This window comes from Phyllobates terribilis, unplaced genomic scaffold, assembly GCF_046119375.1.
Source record: "Phyllobates terribilis strain yellow unplaced genomic scaffold, ASM4611937v1 Scaffold_2__4_contigs__length_985480577, whole genome shotgun sequence".
Classification (NCBI taxonomy): domain Eukaryota; kingdom Metazoa; phylum Chordata; class Amphibia; order Anura; family Dendrobatidae; genus Phyllobates; species Phyllobates terribilis.
This window is the reverse complement of record NW_027362762.1, coordinates 829405866-829423745: the sequence shown is the minus strand read 5'-3', so window position 1 is coordinate 829423745 and position 17880 is coordinate 829405866. Positions and strand designations below refer to the sequence as shown.

Sequence of the window (17880 nt, the reverse complement as noted above, 5' to 3'; positions counted from 1 at the left end):
TAAATGCTACTCCAGTCAGCAACTGGAGTAAAAAAAAAATGCATTTTTTGCAGTGTTGCAGAGGCCAAAAATAAACTCAATTCTGGCGTTTTGACTTTTTTGTCATTACAATATTTACTAATAGGGTTAATTAATTTATATTTCAATAGATTGGACTTACGGATGTAGTGATATCATATATGCATATTTTTTAATTAATTGTACTTCTGTATTTTTAATGAGGGAAAAGGGGTGTTATTCGAACTTTTATATTTTTTTAAAAAAAGTTATTTTTTTAATTATTTTTCATTGTATTTGTTATTCCTTGTAGGGGACTTGTATCTGCAATCATCTGATCACTTGTACCACACTATTGCTCTTTATAGGAAAAATCACTGTATCCTATGAACACCAACCAGGAACTGGCATTCACAGGAGTACCATCATGACAGGCACAGGAATCTTCAGCAGACCCCTCACTGTCATGACATTTTTCAACATCGAAGGTGCCGATTGGTGGTCTAAACAACGTGCCCCTGGGCCGCAAGCAGGTAATGCCACTGCCAGAGATTAAAAGCAACATTTAACAGGTTTAGCTCCACTTCACGAGTGGCTTTTAAAGGCAGAATATGGCTGAATGATACAGCCATTGTCTTCCTACAAAGATGCATGCTCAGGAACTCAGCCTGCATGAAAGACAGGGAGCCGACATATAACATAACTGAACGTCATATGTTGCTAAGGGGTTAATAAGAAAACTATTTATGCTCAGACACAGATTAAGTGGTATTTTAGTTGAACAATAAGGTTAGTTTTGGAATCAATCACAGGTAAACATTCCTGCATTTTGCTAAATCTGGAGTATTTGTCTTTTACATATAATCATACCTTTAAGTTTTTCACCAAACATTGTAAGGAAGACAGTAAAATTGATAGGTCCTGGTGCCTCCTTCACCATGTCATCCAGCTCTTCACTCTTTACATTGATACGACCTTAATAAAAAGAAAATAACAAGTAAATCCAGGTAAGTATATTACTATAGCCAGATTCACGTCATGTTTGAGACTTTTACTTCAGAAAGTACATCCTAGACTTCTGCAACTGTTGTAAAAATATTTTCTGCTGTCATCCTTTTATAAAGAAAGAACAGTCAAATTGATGTCAAAATAGATACTTTCCCGGCATATATTTGTATAAGGAGTCTCTGTCAGTTGTTGACTGCCTTATATTTATATGCAGACATATAAATAAATAATAATAATAATAATGTTATCTCACCTGGTTTTTGACCCCCACCACCCAGACATCCTATGAGATATACTCACCACCCTGCATCTAGAGAGAAGGCACATGACCCAAAATTTATAGGGTAACAGTCATTTTAATTTTATAAACCAATAGTGCACATGTACATAAGGAATTTTGTAATATATCTCATCAGAGAAATCTTCTTCTTTCTGCTCCAGGACTGATCAGTCATTCTCAAACTTAATTCTCTGGTAAAATCTGTATTCAGTGAAGACAGAATGGTACATTACTGAGATAGGAGGTGGCAGTTATTTTTTATAGGATTCTATGTAGAGTGTTCGAGGAAGGAGCTCTGTCTCTAGCTCTATCCTTCTCCTCTCTCCCCTCTACATACGTAGAATCTTTTCAGTAGCAAATATCATCTCCTATCTCAGTAATGTAAAAATCTGTCCTCACTGAATTCATATTATAGCCATGAATTGAGAATTTTGAAAATGAAAGATCAGTTCAGGAGGAGAAAGAAGCAGATTTCTCTAATAAGATACTGTATATTACAAAGTTTCTTCTTTTCATCTGTACAGTTAATTTATGGAATAAAAATTAAAATGTCAGTTACTTTTTAAGTCTCCACAAGCCCTTGTGGCACTGAACCAATACCTTTTATCAGTTCCTATCTGCCCCTCCATTTTTGTTTGTGGCTCAATGTTCCAGCATCACAGCATACACACCCTGTGACGCTAGTCACTACTCACAGACAAGCTGTGAGGCAGGGTAGTCAAACGTTCCGGGGTCACATACCAAGAGAGCATGTCATAAACTAAACGGGAAAGACAAAGGTGAAGTCAGATCATGGTCCGTGGTCAGAATACCAGGAAGATAGTGGATCAGAGCAAAGGGGCTAGACAAACAGATAGTCAGAACGAGGTCCAGAGTCAGGCAGTAACAGATCAACAAATAGAGCACAGGAATACAAGGAAAACCACTGTGCAAAAGCTAAATTTGGTAGAGATCTGCGACAGCTTAGCTATGTAGATGGGTAATCGCTTGGAACAGGGAACACCTGAAGGAAGCTCAGCAGCTCCAGTCTCTGATTTCACTGCTGAACTGGCAATCAAAATACTGACAGCTTAGCGCTCCCCTGCACTAGATTGGACAACTGAGCTGTCAATCAAAATACTGACAGCTCAGCACGCCCCTGCACTAGATTGGACGACTCAGTCACTGTGTCCAGGACACACTGAGTGGAGGAATCGTAACACACCCACATCAGACTGTCTTTTTCTAGATTTATATTGCAGCTGGGACCTCTTCCTATTAGCTGATACCTGAGGAACCCACAATCTCACTGTCAGCAACTGTGAGTATGGCAGTGCTGCTGAGTCCAGGCAATCTTTGAGTGCAAGGTACACGGTCAAAGCATTACACACCATCTCAAAACACAAAATAAATAGCATAAATTGCAAATTACACATTGTGTACCATCTCTTTAACAAATAAGCAGCCTCTTATGGTAAAATAAAGAGGAGCATAAGGTTTATGGCCCTTATACAATGCCTTATTACAGGCAGTTGTGTGCATAAAGCCCAGTGCACAAATTAATATTAGTAAAAATAACACTATCTACTGCTAATAAACTGATCAAAATTATGAGTGCGGTTACATGACTGACTACAGCAATATGTCTACAAAGAACGTTTGGTTTTTAAAGATGTAATAAAACAAATTAATGTTACGGAAACTAATGAGTGTATAATTAGATATGCATATTATAGATCAGGATGGGTCCCTGGGAAACATATGCATTATATATTAACATACACAAGAACAATAATGGAAATGACAAACTCATTACTTGCTTTTTCTTTGTATTATTAAATCTTTCGGCTTCTCCTAATTTATATGATCAAGAAATAGAATTGTTCTTGCATATCAATGCACAAGAGCAATACACCAAAAATATTGGGTCACATGCTATGTGTTATGTTTCTTCTGTATTGTAATAGTTTTTATTTATGTAATACTCTTTCAAAGTATCTAAAATATATATTTGCTATGTTTAATGCTTAAAATGTAAATAAATGTATACTAATCATCGGATGGCAACTGGAAGAGAAAACATGTCGGGCAATTTTCATTAAATTTACCATCCCACATGAGTGGTTTTAATAACTTTGACTGAGATTGCAACATTTTCCACATAAGTTGATGCATCCTATAGCAGTTTTCAAAAATCTTCCCCTGTATTTTTTAAACTGTCAATGGATTTTTTTTTTATATACTGTACCTTTGTGATTTTGGAAAAAGTTGAAAATAAAAATAAGATTTCATCTAGAACTTCTTAAAACGTGGCCTCCGACAGCCCTCAATATATTTTTATACAAATATGAATCTATATTATTAGAATGTAAATGTGGCACCCCAGGGGTCTGGTTTCCACAGTAACAGCAATGTTATGTCTGAGAGCAGGTGGGAGGTCTCTTGGTCAGGGATCCTGTGCATGCCACACCTCCTGCCCAGTCCTGGGAGGGGAAGAACTTCCCCTATATAAACCTGGGGCTGAGGCAGGGTTAGAGAGTTGAGAGGGAGAGTTCAGCCAGGAGGGCTGACAGGGAGCTGTGGCTCCGGCTGGGCCCAGCTCCTGGGCCATGCCAGAAGTAGAGACAGAGAAGAGAAGCAGATATAGGAAAAGAACATCAGGAGCTCTGTGGGAGCAGTGCTACAAGGAGTCAGGGGCTGGCAGCTGCAGAGCTCGCCCTGACTGAGAAGTTATCACCGGACCCGGAGTCCGAGGCTGTGGGGACTAACTCCTATCCAGCAGCAGAAACCGACCGGCAGGGGATTGCAGGTCCTCTGGCCCAGAAACCCGAAGGCACGGTCACACGCGTGGGACCAGCACCGCCGTCGTGGAGCGGAAGCAACTAGAAGGCCCCGAGTCACCGGCCATACGGGTGAGCACCACACGGTACACTCAGGGACGTGGGCTACTTATACCCGCTTCTAGCAAGGTAGCCAGAAGAGTATCGTTAGTTTGGGAGGCCTACAACTCCGCCTGGCCAGGGGAGATCCCATCTGCTCAAGGACTGACCAGGCCCCAATCGCTAGCCAGTACTCCGGGAGGGTCTATCGTTGTCACCAGTAAAGACCCTGAACTACACCGTACCGTCTCCGAGTGGTTCCTGCTACCCCCATCATCCACGTCGGCTGCCCTGAGGCCATGCCCCTCCCGTTGGGGGTTATACTATCACGCTGCAGAATCCTACCACCGGCCTCAGCGGTCTGCCCTGCAGCAGCAGCTCCTTAGCTGTACTCAACGGGTGGCATAGTCGTCCAACATCTACCGCTAATACAGCGCCACTTAGTCTGACTCCCTGGGCACGGACCGGATCACCGCCACGAGACTACAACCCTCAAGAGATCCGGCTCCGGGTAAGCTCCCACGTGCGCAACGCAGCGCGACACAGGCCCAGGGGCGCGTCAACTTTTGCGTAGTCGGCAGGATTTCGTGCCCGCAACCACCGGGTACTGCGTGCCTGAAAAAGACTGTTCAAACTTACCTGTGGTGAAGATTCCCGCCATCCGGCGCCATCTTCCGCTTCCTTCCCGCCATCGGTGGAGTTTTCCCGCCATCCGGCGCCATCTTCAGCCTTCTTCCCGCCATACGTGGAGTTTTCCCGCCATTGGACGCCATCTTGAGGACGCCGCGCGGGAAGAAGAGGGGCGTGGACTCCGAAAGCGCGCGAGAACTGAAGCCCCGCCTCACGTCTGGACGTTGCGTAAGGTCCTGGAAGGAGCCCAGCAGACGCCGACGTCACAGGAGCGCAACGGAAGGTCCTCAACCCTGACGATCTACTGCGGAGCCGCGGCCTACGGAAGAGGATCATCGCAAGGTAGGCCACGGTCCACTAGGGGGGAGAAGGATGCCGGATACGGAGGAGAGCTTCACCGCTTCAACCCCCGCCAGCGCCACCGCTGTTGCGGTCATGCCTTTCACCATGCCCTATATCCCGGGGGCAGCCTGGCTACCCCAGTACTCAGGGGAGTCACATACCCTGCATGACTTTAGAGAAAAGCTGGATAGCCTCTTCCAGGTGTACCCCCTCACAGAGGAGCAAAAAGTGAGCATCCTGGTGGCCCAATTAACCGGGGCAGCCCAGAGGGGGGTAAAGTCCTGGCCACCTGGGAGGAGGACTGTCGCAGAGATACTAACCCAGCTAACCGAGGAGGAGCTGCAGTACTACCAATACGAGGAAAGCCAAGAGGACCCGGACGGGTCTGAGGACTACCCTCAGGAGGGAGCACAAAGAGGACATAGCTACTGAAGGGAAGTAGCGTGAATAAAGAGCTGTAAATAGTTACCCGTAAGGGTACAAGAACTGCTGCTAATTAAAATATGGTCCCCGTTGGGACTAGTGAATTGTTCCCGTGTGTCCCTATCCCTAACCAGGCTGAGGACTGTGAGTAGCCATCCCTTTTTCCCCACTGGCCGAGGACTGAGAGCGGCCATATCCTGTAAATAATTATGTGTTTCTAGTAATTTATGGGAGTCTTTGGTGGATTTACCGGGAATCCTTTGTACATAGTTGGAGCGTAACCTAGGAATGGACTAAAGACTGTTAAGGACTCGGGGCAGGACAGACCCCTACCTGGTTACGTCTCCCTGTTTTGGTGAAATGGACACCTTGCTTTTCTTCAAAAAACTGCACCCGGTTGCGGACACGCCGTAACCATCTTTATGTGTTTTTCTTATTGTATTATTATTGTTTATACCTTGTTATGTTTTTCTAAAAATATGTTTAGTCCCGGAGTACTAAATTTCACTAGGGGGGAATGTGGCACCCCAGGGGTCTGGTTTCCACAGTAACAGCAATGTTATGTCTGAGAGCAGGTGGGAGGTCTCTTGGTCAGGGATCCTGTGCATGCCACACCTCCTGCCCAGTCCTGGGAGGGGAAGAACTTCCCCTATATAAACCTGGGGCTGAGGCAGGGTTAGAGAGTTGAGAGGGAGAGTTCAGCCAGGAGGGCTGACAGGGAGCTGTGGCTCCGGCTGGGCCCAGCTCCTGGGCCATGCCAGAAGTAGAGACAGAGAAGAGAAGCAGATATAGGAAAAGAACATCAGGAGCTCTGTGGGAGCAGTGCTACAAGGAGTCAGGGGCTGGCAGCTGCAGAGCTCGCCCTGACTGAGAAGTTATCACCGGACCCGGAGTCCGAGGCTGTGGGGACTAACTCCTATCCAGCAGCAGAAACCGACCGGCAGGGGATTGCAGGTCCTCTGGCCCAGAAACCCGAAGGCACGGTCACACGCGTGGGACCAGCACCGCCGTCGTGGAGCGGAAGCAGCTAGAAGGCCCCGAGTCACCGGCCATACGGGTGAGCACCACACGGTACACTCAGGGACGTGGGCTACTTATACCCGCTTCTAGCAAGGTAGCCAGAAGAGTATCGTTAGTTTGGGAGGCCTACAACTCCGCCTGGCCAGGGGAGATCCCATCTGCTCAAGGACTGACCAGGCCCCAATCGCTAGCCAGTACTCCGGGAGGGTCTATCGTTGTCACCAGTAAAGACCCTGAACTACACCGTACCGTCTCCGAGTGGTTCCTGCTACCCCCATCATCCACGTCGGCTGCCCTGAGGCCATGCCCCTCCCGTTGGGGGTTATACTATCACGCTGCACAATCCTTCCACCGGCCTCAGCGGTCTGCCCTGCAGCAGCAGCTCCTTAGCTGTACTCAACGGGTGGCGTAGTCGTCCAACATCTACCGCTAATACAGCGCCACTTAGTCTGACTCCCTGGGCACGGACCGGATCACCGCCACGAGACTACAACCCTCAAGAGATCCGGCTCCGGGTAACCTCCCGCGTGCGCAACGCAGCGCGACACAGGCCCAGGGGCGCGTCATATACATATTATTACAGTGTTAATATATGGCTTAAAAGGAAACTGTCACCATGAAGATGCAGTTCAATCTGCAGACATCTTGTTCTAGACCAGGGGAAGCTGAGCAGATTGATATATAGTTTTGTTAGAAAAGATTCAGTATAACCTGTGTTTTTATCATTTAAACTTCTACTCTAAGGCTATGTGCACACGAAGCGTTTTTGATGCGGTTTCGCTGCGTTTTTTCTGCCACAGAAACACTGCAAAAATGCTTGTTAATAGGTCTGCCAGCTATAGCAATGCTAATCCTGATGTGCTGCGCACATGATGTGGAAATTTCCACTCAGGATTAGCATTGCGGAAGAAAACGCAGAATGACCATTATGCCCCGCGTTTCCAGAGCGTTTCCCACCCGTTGACTTTAATTGAAACGCAACAAATCCGCAGGCATAAATCCGCAGGTATAATATTTATACCTGCGGATTTGCTGCTTTTCAATTAAAGTCAATGAGCGGGAAACGCTCCGGAAACGCTGGGCATAATGGTCATGCTGCGTTTTTTTCCGTAATATGGTACCTGGGTTGGGAAAGGAGGACTACAACTCCTCTCATCTGACCGCCGCTCCCGCTGATAACAGCGAGAGCGGCGCTGCTGAGGGGAGCAGTAGTTCTCCTGAGCAAAGCTGGGAACCACCGGCAGTGAAAAAAATGTAAAAAAAGTAAAAAATAAAAACCTTATACTCACCTGTCCGGCGGTCCCCGGTATCCTCGGTCCCGGCGATCCTCTCCTCCCGGCAGCCGGCGGTATACTGCGGGAAGCGAACGCTCTCTCCACAGTATAATGTTCTTCCAGGACCTGCGGTCACGTGAGCGATCAGGTGATCGTTCACGCGACCTCACCCTGGGAAAATTCTGAAGAACGTTCCCAGGGTGATGATGGTGAGAGCTCACAGGGGCTGATCAGCTGATCTTCAGCTTATGAAACCCAGTGACCTCCTGAAGCAGCAATGTATACTGACAGGAGTGATTTTACATCACTGTCAGTAGTATACACTGCTGTCTTCTACAGCAGTGACATCAGTGATTGCTGATGTCACTGCTGTAGAAGTGACCCAGATCGCCGTGGGACAATCGGCGGTACGTGGACTGCATCGTTGACGGCGACAGGTAAGGGATATGGTTGTTTGATATTTTACGTTTTTTTTCAGAAGATCGATGGCTTCACGGACCCGTACAATAACATTTTTCTTAAAAAAGTATGTTTTTTATTTCATTAAAATACTTTATTCTGGCCGTGTATTTATTGAAAGAGCGGCGACCATTTTACTACACGTTAGTAATGGGGGCATCTTATAGACGTCCTCCATTACTAACCTCGGCTTCACGTCAGCCACCAATACAAGGTTGACGTGAACCCCAACCCGATTACCCCACTCGTCACCGCTACAGGGCAGTGAGAAGAGCGGAGGCTAAGCACCAGATTTGACGCATCTTATGGACGTGCCATTACTGGGACTGCTGAGGGGTTATATTAATAGCTGCGGAGGGGGCTAGTATTCATGACCCCTTCCCTGGCTATTAATATCAGCCCGCAGCTGTCTTTATAGGGGTACCCCACATCAATTTTTTTCTGGGGTCCCCCTGTAATCTATCCAGTAAAGGCTAAACAAACAGCTGTGGGCTGATATTAATAGCCAGGGAACATTGTGGGCAAATGGCCCCTTCCCCAGCTACTAATATCAGCCCCCAAGGGGTCGGCTTTCCCTCTTTTTGTTATAAAAATGATGCGGGAGCCCACACCATTTTTTTTATTTTAGGCTCTGTGCCCACGATTCGGACGTAGCAGCACTTTGGATGCATATTTTTTGCTGCGTCCAAAACATTGCATTCTATTGAATGCAGGTAAATCCACATGTGTTCACTGAACCATTCGTATTTATCGCATTCAATACATTCTAGTGGTCAAATTTCTGTTGCATAGACTAGCGACTGCGTAAGATAATTTGACATGCCGCGGTCCTGAAAGGCATGCCGCATGTCAGTGTCCACGGGTGATTCGCAGCCCCTGATGCACGCATAGTGGACATGGGATTTCTAGAGATCCCATCCACTATGCTGTAACATCTGGACACTACGGGTTTAACACTGTATATACACGCAGCGTCAAGCCTGCAGCGGCTCCTGACCGTGGCCACGTACCCAAACTCACCCGCAGCATGTCAATTTCTGTAGTGGACACGCTAGTCTCCGCTGCAGATTTTGACCGATTGAAATGTCATTATATGCGGTGGATTCACATGTACCGACAAAAAAAGTGCGGCATTAGAACACTGCGTTTTGGACGCAACAAAAATACGCTGCGTCCAAAGCGCTGCTGAGTGCTGATCGTGGGGACATAGTGGCTAATGAACCAGCTGTGAGCTGTTAATAATAGCCATGGACCATGTTTGCAAATGGCACCTTCCCAGGCTAAAAATAGCAACTCACAGCAGCCGCATAAATTACATGAATAGAAATGCTAATAAAGATTGGGTGTATGGGACTAGCTGACACCTAGCTCTTTTGTTTGGTGATGTTAAGGTGTCAATCAGACCTTTTCATGACCAATCCTAATTAAAGTAAAGTAAAGAGTTAAATAAACACACAGACACAGAGCAAACACTTTATTTGAAATACAACAGACACATTCTTTAATCATTTAAATTAACTAATATACTCACCCCAGTTCTGACAGTAATCCAAGGGTTTAAGCCATGTCCCACCAAATGACTTTATTTAGCTCCAAAAAGCATTCATTGATGTACAAAAATGCTTAAAAAAAACACATAAAAAACGCGTCAGAAACACCCGGAATTTCTGTAGCGTTTTTCCTGCGAAGGAGATGCAGAAACGCTCAGGAAATTTCTGCTTCAAATCCTGATCATGCGCACATAGCCTTACAGGGATTTTCGGTCCAGTTGGCAGTTCTATTCAGTGACTGACAGTTATGTCTTAATGCATTCTTATACAAAGAATTGTACACAGTATTCCATTTGAGGTCTGACCAAGGAGGAGTAGAGGGGGATAATTACTTCATATGATCTAGACACTTTGCTTTTCTTAATACATGCCAGAACTGTGTTTGCCTTTTTTGCTGCTGCATCATACTGTTGACTCATGTGCAGTCTGTGATCTATTAGTATACCCAAGTCTTTCTCATGCATGCTGTTGCTTAGTTCTATTCCTCCCATTTTGTAGATGTCATTTTTATTTTTCTTGCCCAGATGTAGAATCTTGCATTTCTCCTTGTTAAACACCATTCTATTAGTCGCTGCCCATTGTTACGCTCCAAGAGTGTTCAGCTAGTTCTCTAGTGATAATCTCCTGCTGATAAAACGCTTACTTTATTGGAACTGCAACAAGTGACGCATCACTGAAATCAGGGTCTCTACCCATACATCATGCTTCTCTCAGATTACATAGAAAAAGCCTGCTGATACATTCCCTTTAATATTGTACTATTCTTGAGTATGCAGTCTGTCTAGATATTTAAGGGTTAAATATTATTAAAAATTATATACAGTATAACAAAATTTCTGGAAAGCAGAACTGAAAAAAGTACAAAAAAATTGTTGCTTTATTAAATTTGCTTCACATTTTCAGCACATTTGATGGGTATATGCAGTATACAATTGTTCTCATTGTGTTATCCTTTTTTGTTTTTGAATTCCAACTTTTATGAAGACATTAAGACATTTCTGCTTGTAAATCTGTCTACAATCTGATGCTGAAAGCAAATAGCAAGGGACTTAATTTAGTTAGTGCATGTATCTACATGAAATTCACACCAAACAATCTATTAGAATTAATCAGAATGGAAATACAGTTGGGACTTAGTCTCTATTCGTTTGAATATGCCCTTGTCACGATATGGACTGAAGCTTAGATGGGAGCCACTGGGGATGAAGGCAGGGCACCAAGAATACTGTCATATTCAGTTTTTTCCCTTCAAGATGCCATATGTAGTGTCACATTTGTCATGAGAATTAACCATTTACAATATACAATGGAACCTTACAGAAAAAAACCATGAGATGACCATCCCTGATCCTGACTTGATGTTTCATTGCCAAGTTTTCAATTTTCTTTTATCCAAGTTACATTGGTCAGAGGGTTGCTGCATGTTCTAGCTATTTATCACTCCAGATTTGGGTAATTATCTGAAACTAGTTTGTATTGTACTTAAATAGATATAGAATATCAGCTGATCATACCAATGCAAATGATAATACACTGCTCAAAAAAATAAAGGGAACACTTAAACAACACAATGTAACTCCAAGTCAATAACACTTCTGTGAAATCTACCTGTCCAGTTATGAAGCAACACTGAATGTGAATCAATTTCTCCTGCTGTTGTTCAAATGGAACAGAATACTGGTAGAAATGATAGGCAACTAGCAAGACCCCCCCTATAAAAGAGTGGTTCTGGTGGTGACCACAGACTATTTATCTGTTTTCATCCTTTTTGGCTGTTGTTTTGGTCACTTTTTCATTTTACCATTGCTCTCACCCCTAGAGGTACAGTAGCATGAGGCGGTGTCTACAGTACAACCCACAGAAGTTGCTCAGGTAGTGCAGTTCATCCAGGATGGCACAGCAATGCGAGCTGTGGCAAGAAGGGTAGCTGTGTCTGTCAGCACAGTGTCCAAAGCATGGAGCAGCTACCAGGAGATGTGGAGGGAGCCATAGGAGGCCAACAACCCAGCAGCAGGACCGTTACCTCCTCCTTTGTGCAAGGAGGAGCAGGAGGAGCACTGCCAGAGCCCTGAAAAATGACCTCCAGCAGGCCACAAATGTGCATGTGTCTGCACAAACGGTTAGAAACTGTCTCCATGAGGGTGGTATGAGGGCGTGACATCCACAGATGGGGGTTATGCTCACAGCCCAACACCGTGCAGGACGCTTGGCATTTGCCACCGAACACCAAGATTGGCAAAGTCGCCACTGGCGCCCTGTGCGCTTCACAGATGAAAGCAGGTTCACACTGAGCACATGTGACAGACGTGACAGAGTCTGGAGACGCCATGGAGAGCGATCTGCTGCCTGCAACATCCTTCAGCATGACCAGTTTGGCAGGGACGCACAGCCCTCCATGTGCTCGCCAGAGGTAGCCTGACTGCCATTAGGTACCGAGATGAGATCCTCAGACCCCTTGTGAGACCATATGCTGGTGCGGTTGGCCCTGGGTTCCTCCTAATGCAGGACATGTGGCTGAAGTGTGTCAGCAGTTTCTGCAAGATGAAGTCATTGAAGCTATGGACTGGCCCACCCGTTCCCCAGACCTGAATCCGATTGAGCACATCTGGAACATCATGTCTCACTCCATCTGTGACGCCTCTACTCGAAAAGCCCTTTTATTTTACCCTGGGAGATGGGGGACTCGGAGTTGGGTCCTGTGATGTAGAGATGGGGTGCAGCCGTGGCCCGGACCCGACCCGTGCTCAGGGCCGTCACATTAAAAGGAGATGGTGTGGGCTTATCCGGGTTGAGTGGCTGATTTACGACTACGCCACCTGTGGCACCTGGTGAGGGCCACCAGCGCCGCTTCAGTCCGCTGAGGCACGATGTTATGGCGGCCAAAGTTCTTACTACTCCCCACAGGCGGAGTGAGGCCTCAGGGCAGAGAGACAGGAGGATAGGGGTAGTAGTGGAGGAATATGGGTGCCACATCGCGCGGTGTGGCGCAGAATAAACAGTCCGGAGGCCATAGGGGTGAACTTCCAAGGCTTTACTCACTTTAGAGTTGGCAGAAGGAAGGCGACTCCCTGCTCCCCGCGGAGTCCTGCGGTCACCAGGGACGGGGGTCCGACAACCTCCGAGTAAGTCCATCATTCAGTCGGGACCCTACACCAGAGTGTTCCTGAACTACAGACCGAATCCTTTCCTGTCCGTGTGTGTGCAAATAGGCCGGGTCTCCCTCTGAGCTCCTCTCAGAACAAGGGCACGGGTGGCAGCTCCGCTCCGTCCGATACCCGGTGGGATCCTCAGGGCCAACTGGGCTTTCCCGACCAGGACATGGAGTAGCAAGGTCGGGTGTCTGGGACCGGTACCCCTCTTGCAGCCAGACTCCCTCTGAATATATCAGCATGGCGAGGACAGGTGGCGTACACCGCTCCGTCTGCATCCTGCCTGGGATCCATTTGCTATGGAGCCACACTCTTAAGCTCCGAGCCTTCTTGGTCCTGGTCCTTGACCGGGTCGAGACATTCCTTGTCTACAACCTACCCCTCGTCCCAAGGCCGGGGCACGAGGGCTGTGTCTCCCTCCGATGCGGGCCCACACAGGATCCGCGTTAGGGTGGGAGATCACAGTCCACTCAGCAATTGACAGCATAGAGACAGTCAAAGAGCGATTGAAGGCAGTCAAAGAACCATTACTAAGGACAGACTGACTGCCAGAGACCAATGACCAAGATGGCTCTTTATTAAATATGAAATTTAAAGTGTAACTAACTTGTAAGTCCTCCACCCTCACCCACTAACTGGTTCCCCTAACTCTTGGTTCCCCAGTCTCCCTGTAACCAGGGGAGCAGCACCTAGTGCATACTAGCCCCCTCTGGTGGAGAAATGTGGTGTTGGATGCAAAGGTTGGGTCACGACTATCACACTGTTCTTACCTCAGAGAAGGAACACTACACTCCATTAAAGAAGTGCAGCATCCCTGTGGCGGTCGAACCCTCAGGGGCGTCACATTCCCCCCTGGTAAAACACAGCACGTCTGCGGGCTGCAAAAGAAGTAACACCAAGGAAATTTTCTTTTTAATATAAACATGAACTATCTTCCCTTTATGGGAGGCACATCTTCTTAAACGTTGCATAACAGGTTATACAGTAGAAAATTACAAAAGTATAAAAGTATAAAATTATAAAAATGCTAGCATTTTTCCAGAGACATTTTGGTGCAAACAGACGGGTTAAAGGGCAAAGACGCAGAGTCAGTTCAGAAGTGCAAGGGACCTGTCCCAAACCCTCAACGTGGGCCCTGGGGTGGCTGCAGGGCATGAAGATCCCGAGTTGGACCTCCCAGAGAGCCACCCTGACAGGTTTTCCTTCTGAGGTCTTGAGGTAGAAATATCCGCGGTTTTGTATAAAACCAATATAGAGCACCTAAAGAGATGCAAACTATATACAAAGGAAAGAGTCTGTCTGCTGCCAGTCCGCAGGGACACATGTCTCTAGAAACCAGGGATTATAAAATAAGCAAAAATAGAAATGTCAACACACATAACTTGTAAACAAAACTGCAACAGCTGCTTTAAACCTCGGGCTCCCTCCTGGAAAAAGGCTCGTTCCTCCCGACGGAGGCTAACCGGTCCCCTGAGGCCAAGCGCGAGGGGGCATCGCTCCCGGGCACTTTGTGTACATCCAGGGCGTACCACCCCCGCACCCCCTGGTGGCAAGAAAAGGTCACCGTATCGCCCGGGAAGAGGTTCCGACCAGGGTGTCCCTTCTTCAGACACGGCTCGACGTCCCGCCGGCTGACAAAGACGTCGTCCTGGTACTGGGGACTTCTAATGAACCCCCACCCCGCCTCATGGTGGAAGCGGACGACTTGCCCTTCCACTCGGGGACTGGGACGGGTGGCCTCCTCCTGACGAGCCCGGGATTTGGCAGCTTTGGCCCGTACCTCTAAACGTTCACAGCGGAGCTCCCATTGACGTTGCTCCCGAGCGAGCTGGAAAATCTGGTCGCTGCACCACTGGCTCCTCCTCCGCGCTTCAGCCCGGGTCTCCCGGGGGAAGCCCATTAAGCCCTCCCCCTGGTTGTCCCAGGCCCACTCCTCAGCCTCAGGCCAGGTTACTGCTGGTGCGGGTAGCGGGGTCATTACAGGTTGTTGCGGGTCCTCTACAGGCACGGACCAGTCCGGGTTGGAGCCGGTGGATTCCTCCGCAGTTTCAGGCACTTCCGTTTCAGGGTTAGGGCGGCATCGCAGGTACCCACTAATAGCTGCCGCTTGCAGCTCCAGAGCCAAAGCCTGCTCCCAGGTGGCCGCGTGGGGTATTAAATACTCCGTCATAAGGTCCAGGATTGTTACGGTAGGCTCTGCAGCCGGGGCAGGGGTAACACACTCACCCGCCGCTGGGCCGCTCCCGACCTCTGTCACCGTGTCTCCTTGTCCTGGGACCTCAACTCCTTGGCGGCGGGCCCGGATACGCAGCAACATGTCTTCCCGCCACGCAGCAGTCGCCGCCTCCTGGGCCTCTCTCTGTCTCCGCAAGAGACCTGGAGCTTCCTGCTGGAGAAATTCAAAATCTCCCGATGTGAGGATACTGCTGCTTCGCTCTCTGCCGGGTGAAGGGCCTGAACCGGGTTCAGAAGGTGCGTGGGTTTGCTCTCCAGAAGCGTCCATGTCTGCCTCTGACGAATGCCAAGCTCCGACTGCAATGGCCGCACCTTGTTGCTTTTCTTCTTCCTCCTCTTTCGGGGCGGTTCCTGGTCGGCATGTTGACAGGCCCGCCTTCGTTCAGCCCATCCGGTTTGATGGGCATTACCCCGCGGACAGTCTCGGATGGAAGGGGCAGTCCACATTTTTGGCGCCAAGCGGGAGCCCAGCCCACGATGGGAGGCGTTCAAAGACAGTCTTTTCTCAGCATTATGGCGCCTGTTCTTCTTGGGCGCACGCAATTTTAAGTGTAAAACGACAGTTCAAGGTGTAAGGCACACAGTACTCGGTAGGAATGGGTACTTTCTTCCTTTGCTGCGGGCACGCGATCCTGCCGACTACGCCAGGTTGTGACGCCTCTACTCGAAAAGCCCTTTTATTTTACCCTGGGAGATGGGGGACTCGGAGTCGGGTCCTGTGATGTAGAGATGGGGTGCAGCCGTGGCCCGGACGCGACCCGTGCTCAGGGCCGTCACATTAAAAGGAGATGGTATGGGCTTATCCGGGTTGAGTGGCGTTTTTACGACTACGCCACCTGTGGCACCTGGTGAGGGCCACCAGCGCCGCTTCAGTCCGCTGAGGCACGATGTTATGGCGGCCAAAGTTCTTACTACTCCCCACAGGCGGAGCGAGGCCTCAGGGCAGAAAGACAGGAGGATAGGGGTAGTAGTGGAGGAATATGGGTGCCACATCGCGCTGTGTGGCGCAGAATAAACAGTCCGGAGGCCATAGGAGTGAACTTCCAAGGCTTTACTCACTTTAGAGTTGGCAGAAGGAAGGCGACTCCCTGCTCCCCACGGAGTCCTGCGGTCACCAGGGACAGGGGTCTGACAACCTCCGAGTAAGTCCAGCATTCAGTCGGGACCCTACAGCAGAGTGTTCCTGAACTACAGACCAAATCCTTTCCTGTCCGTGTGTGTGCAAATAGGCCGGGTCTCCCTCTGAGCTCCTCTCAGAACAAGGGCACGGGCGGCAGCTCCGCTCCGTCCGATACCCGGTGGGATCCTCAGGGCCTACCGGGCTTTCCCGACCAGGACATGGAGTAGCAAGGTCGGGTGTCTGGGGCCTTTACCCCTCTTGCAGCCAGACTCCCTCTGAATATATCAGCATGGCGAGGACAGGTGGCGTACACCGCTCCGTCTGCATCCTGTCTGGGATCCATTTGCTATGGAGCCACACTCTTAAGCTCCGGGCCTTCTTGGTCCTGGTCCTTGACCGGGTCGAGACATTCCTTGTCTACAACCTACCCCTCGTCCCAAGGCAGTCAAAGAGCGATTGAAGGCAGTAAAAGAACCATTACTAAGGACAGACTGACTGCCAGAGACCAATGACCAAGATGGCTCTTTATTAAATATGAAATTTAAAGTGTAACTAACTTGTAAGTCCTCCACCCTCACCCACTAACTGGTTCCCCTAACTCTTGGTTCCCCAGTCTCCCTGTAACCAGGTGAGCAGCACCTAGTGCATACTAGCCCCCTCTGGTGGAGAAATGTGGTGTTGGATGCAAAGGTTGGGTCATGACTATCACACTGTTCTTACCTCAGAGGAGGAACACTACACTCCATTTAAGAAGTGCAGCATCCCTGTGGCGGTCGAACCCTCAGGGGCGTCACACATCCACCAACGTCACGTTGCACCACAGACTGTCCAGGAGTTGGCGGATGCTTTAGTCCAGGTCTGGGAGGAGATCCCTCAGGAGACCATCCGCAACCTCATCAGGAGCATGCCCAGGCGTTGTAGGGAGGTCATACAGGCACGTGGAGGCCACACACAATACTGAGCCTCATTTTGACTTGTTTTAAGGACATTACATCAAAGTTGGATCAGCCTGTAGTGTGTTTTTCCACTTTAATTTTGGGGGTGACTCCAAATCCAGGCCTCCATTGGTTAATAAATTTGATTTCCATTGATGATTTTTGTGCGATTTTGTTGTCAGCACATTCAACTTGGTACAGAACAAAGTATTCAATGAGAATATTTCATTCATTCAGATCTAGGATGTGTTATTTGAGTGTTCCCTTTATTTTTTTGAGCAGTGTATATTTTTAGTAATGTCCATTTAAAATGATATTTTGCCTTAAAGGGGTTTTCCCATGAACAGAAGTTAATTTTAATCAATAGATCTTGGAATAATAATAACTTCCACAATTGAATGTATTTAAATAAAATGTTCCTGTGCTGAGATAATCTTATAAATGTTCCCCTGTGTAATGGCTGTGTCTGACCGTGTACGGAACATGGTCTGATCATACCACATCTCTTGGGCAGGGGAGGAAACGAAAGAGTATACAGACATTACAACAGGGGATCACAGCTGATTTTTTTCTTTGAAGTAAAACATTGTTTAAAAACAG

The 17880-nt window shown here is 47.9% G+C and overlaps 1 protein-coding gene across 1 annotated transcript in view; it reads right to left on the bottom strand.

The window, feature by feature from the left end:
• The window catches only part of MYL10 (myosin light chain 10), a 78124-nt gene that overhangs the window by 19385 nt on the left and 40859 nt on the right, over positions 1-17880 (bottom strand). The window contains exon 4 of the mRNA XM_073670764.1: positions 868-972. Coding sequence (XP_073526865.1) covers positions 868-972 — 105 coding nt within the window. The remainder of the gene's footprint in view (positions 1-867; positions 973-17880) is intronic.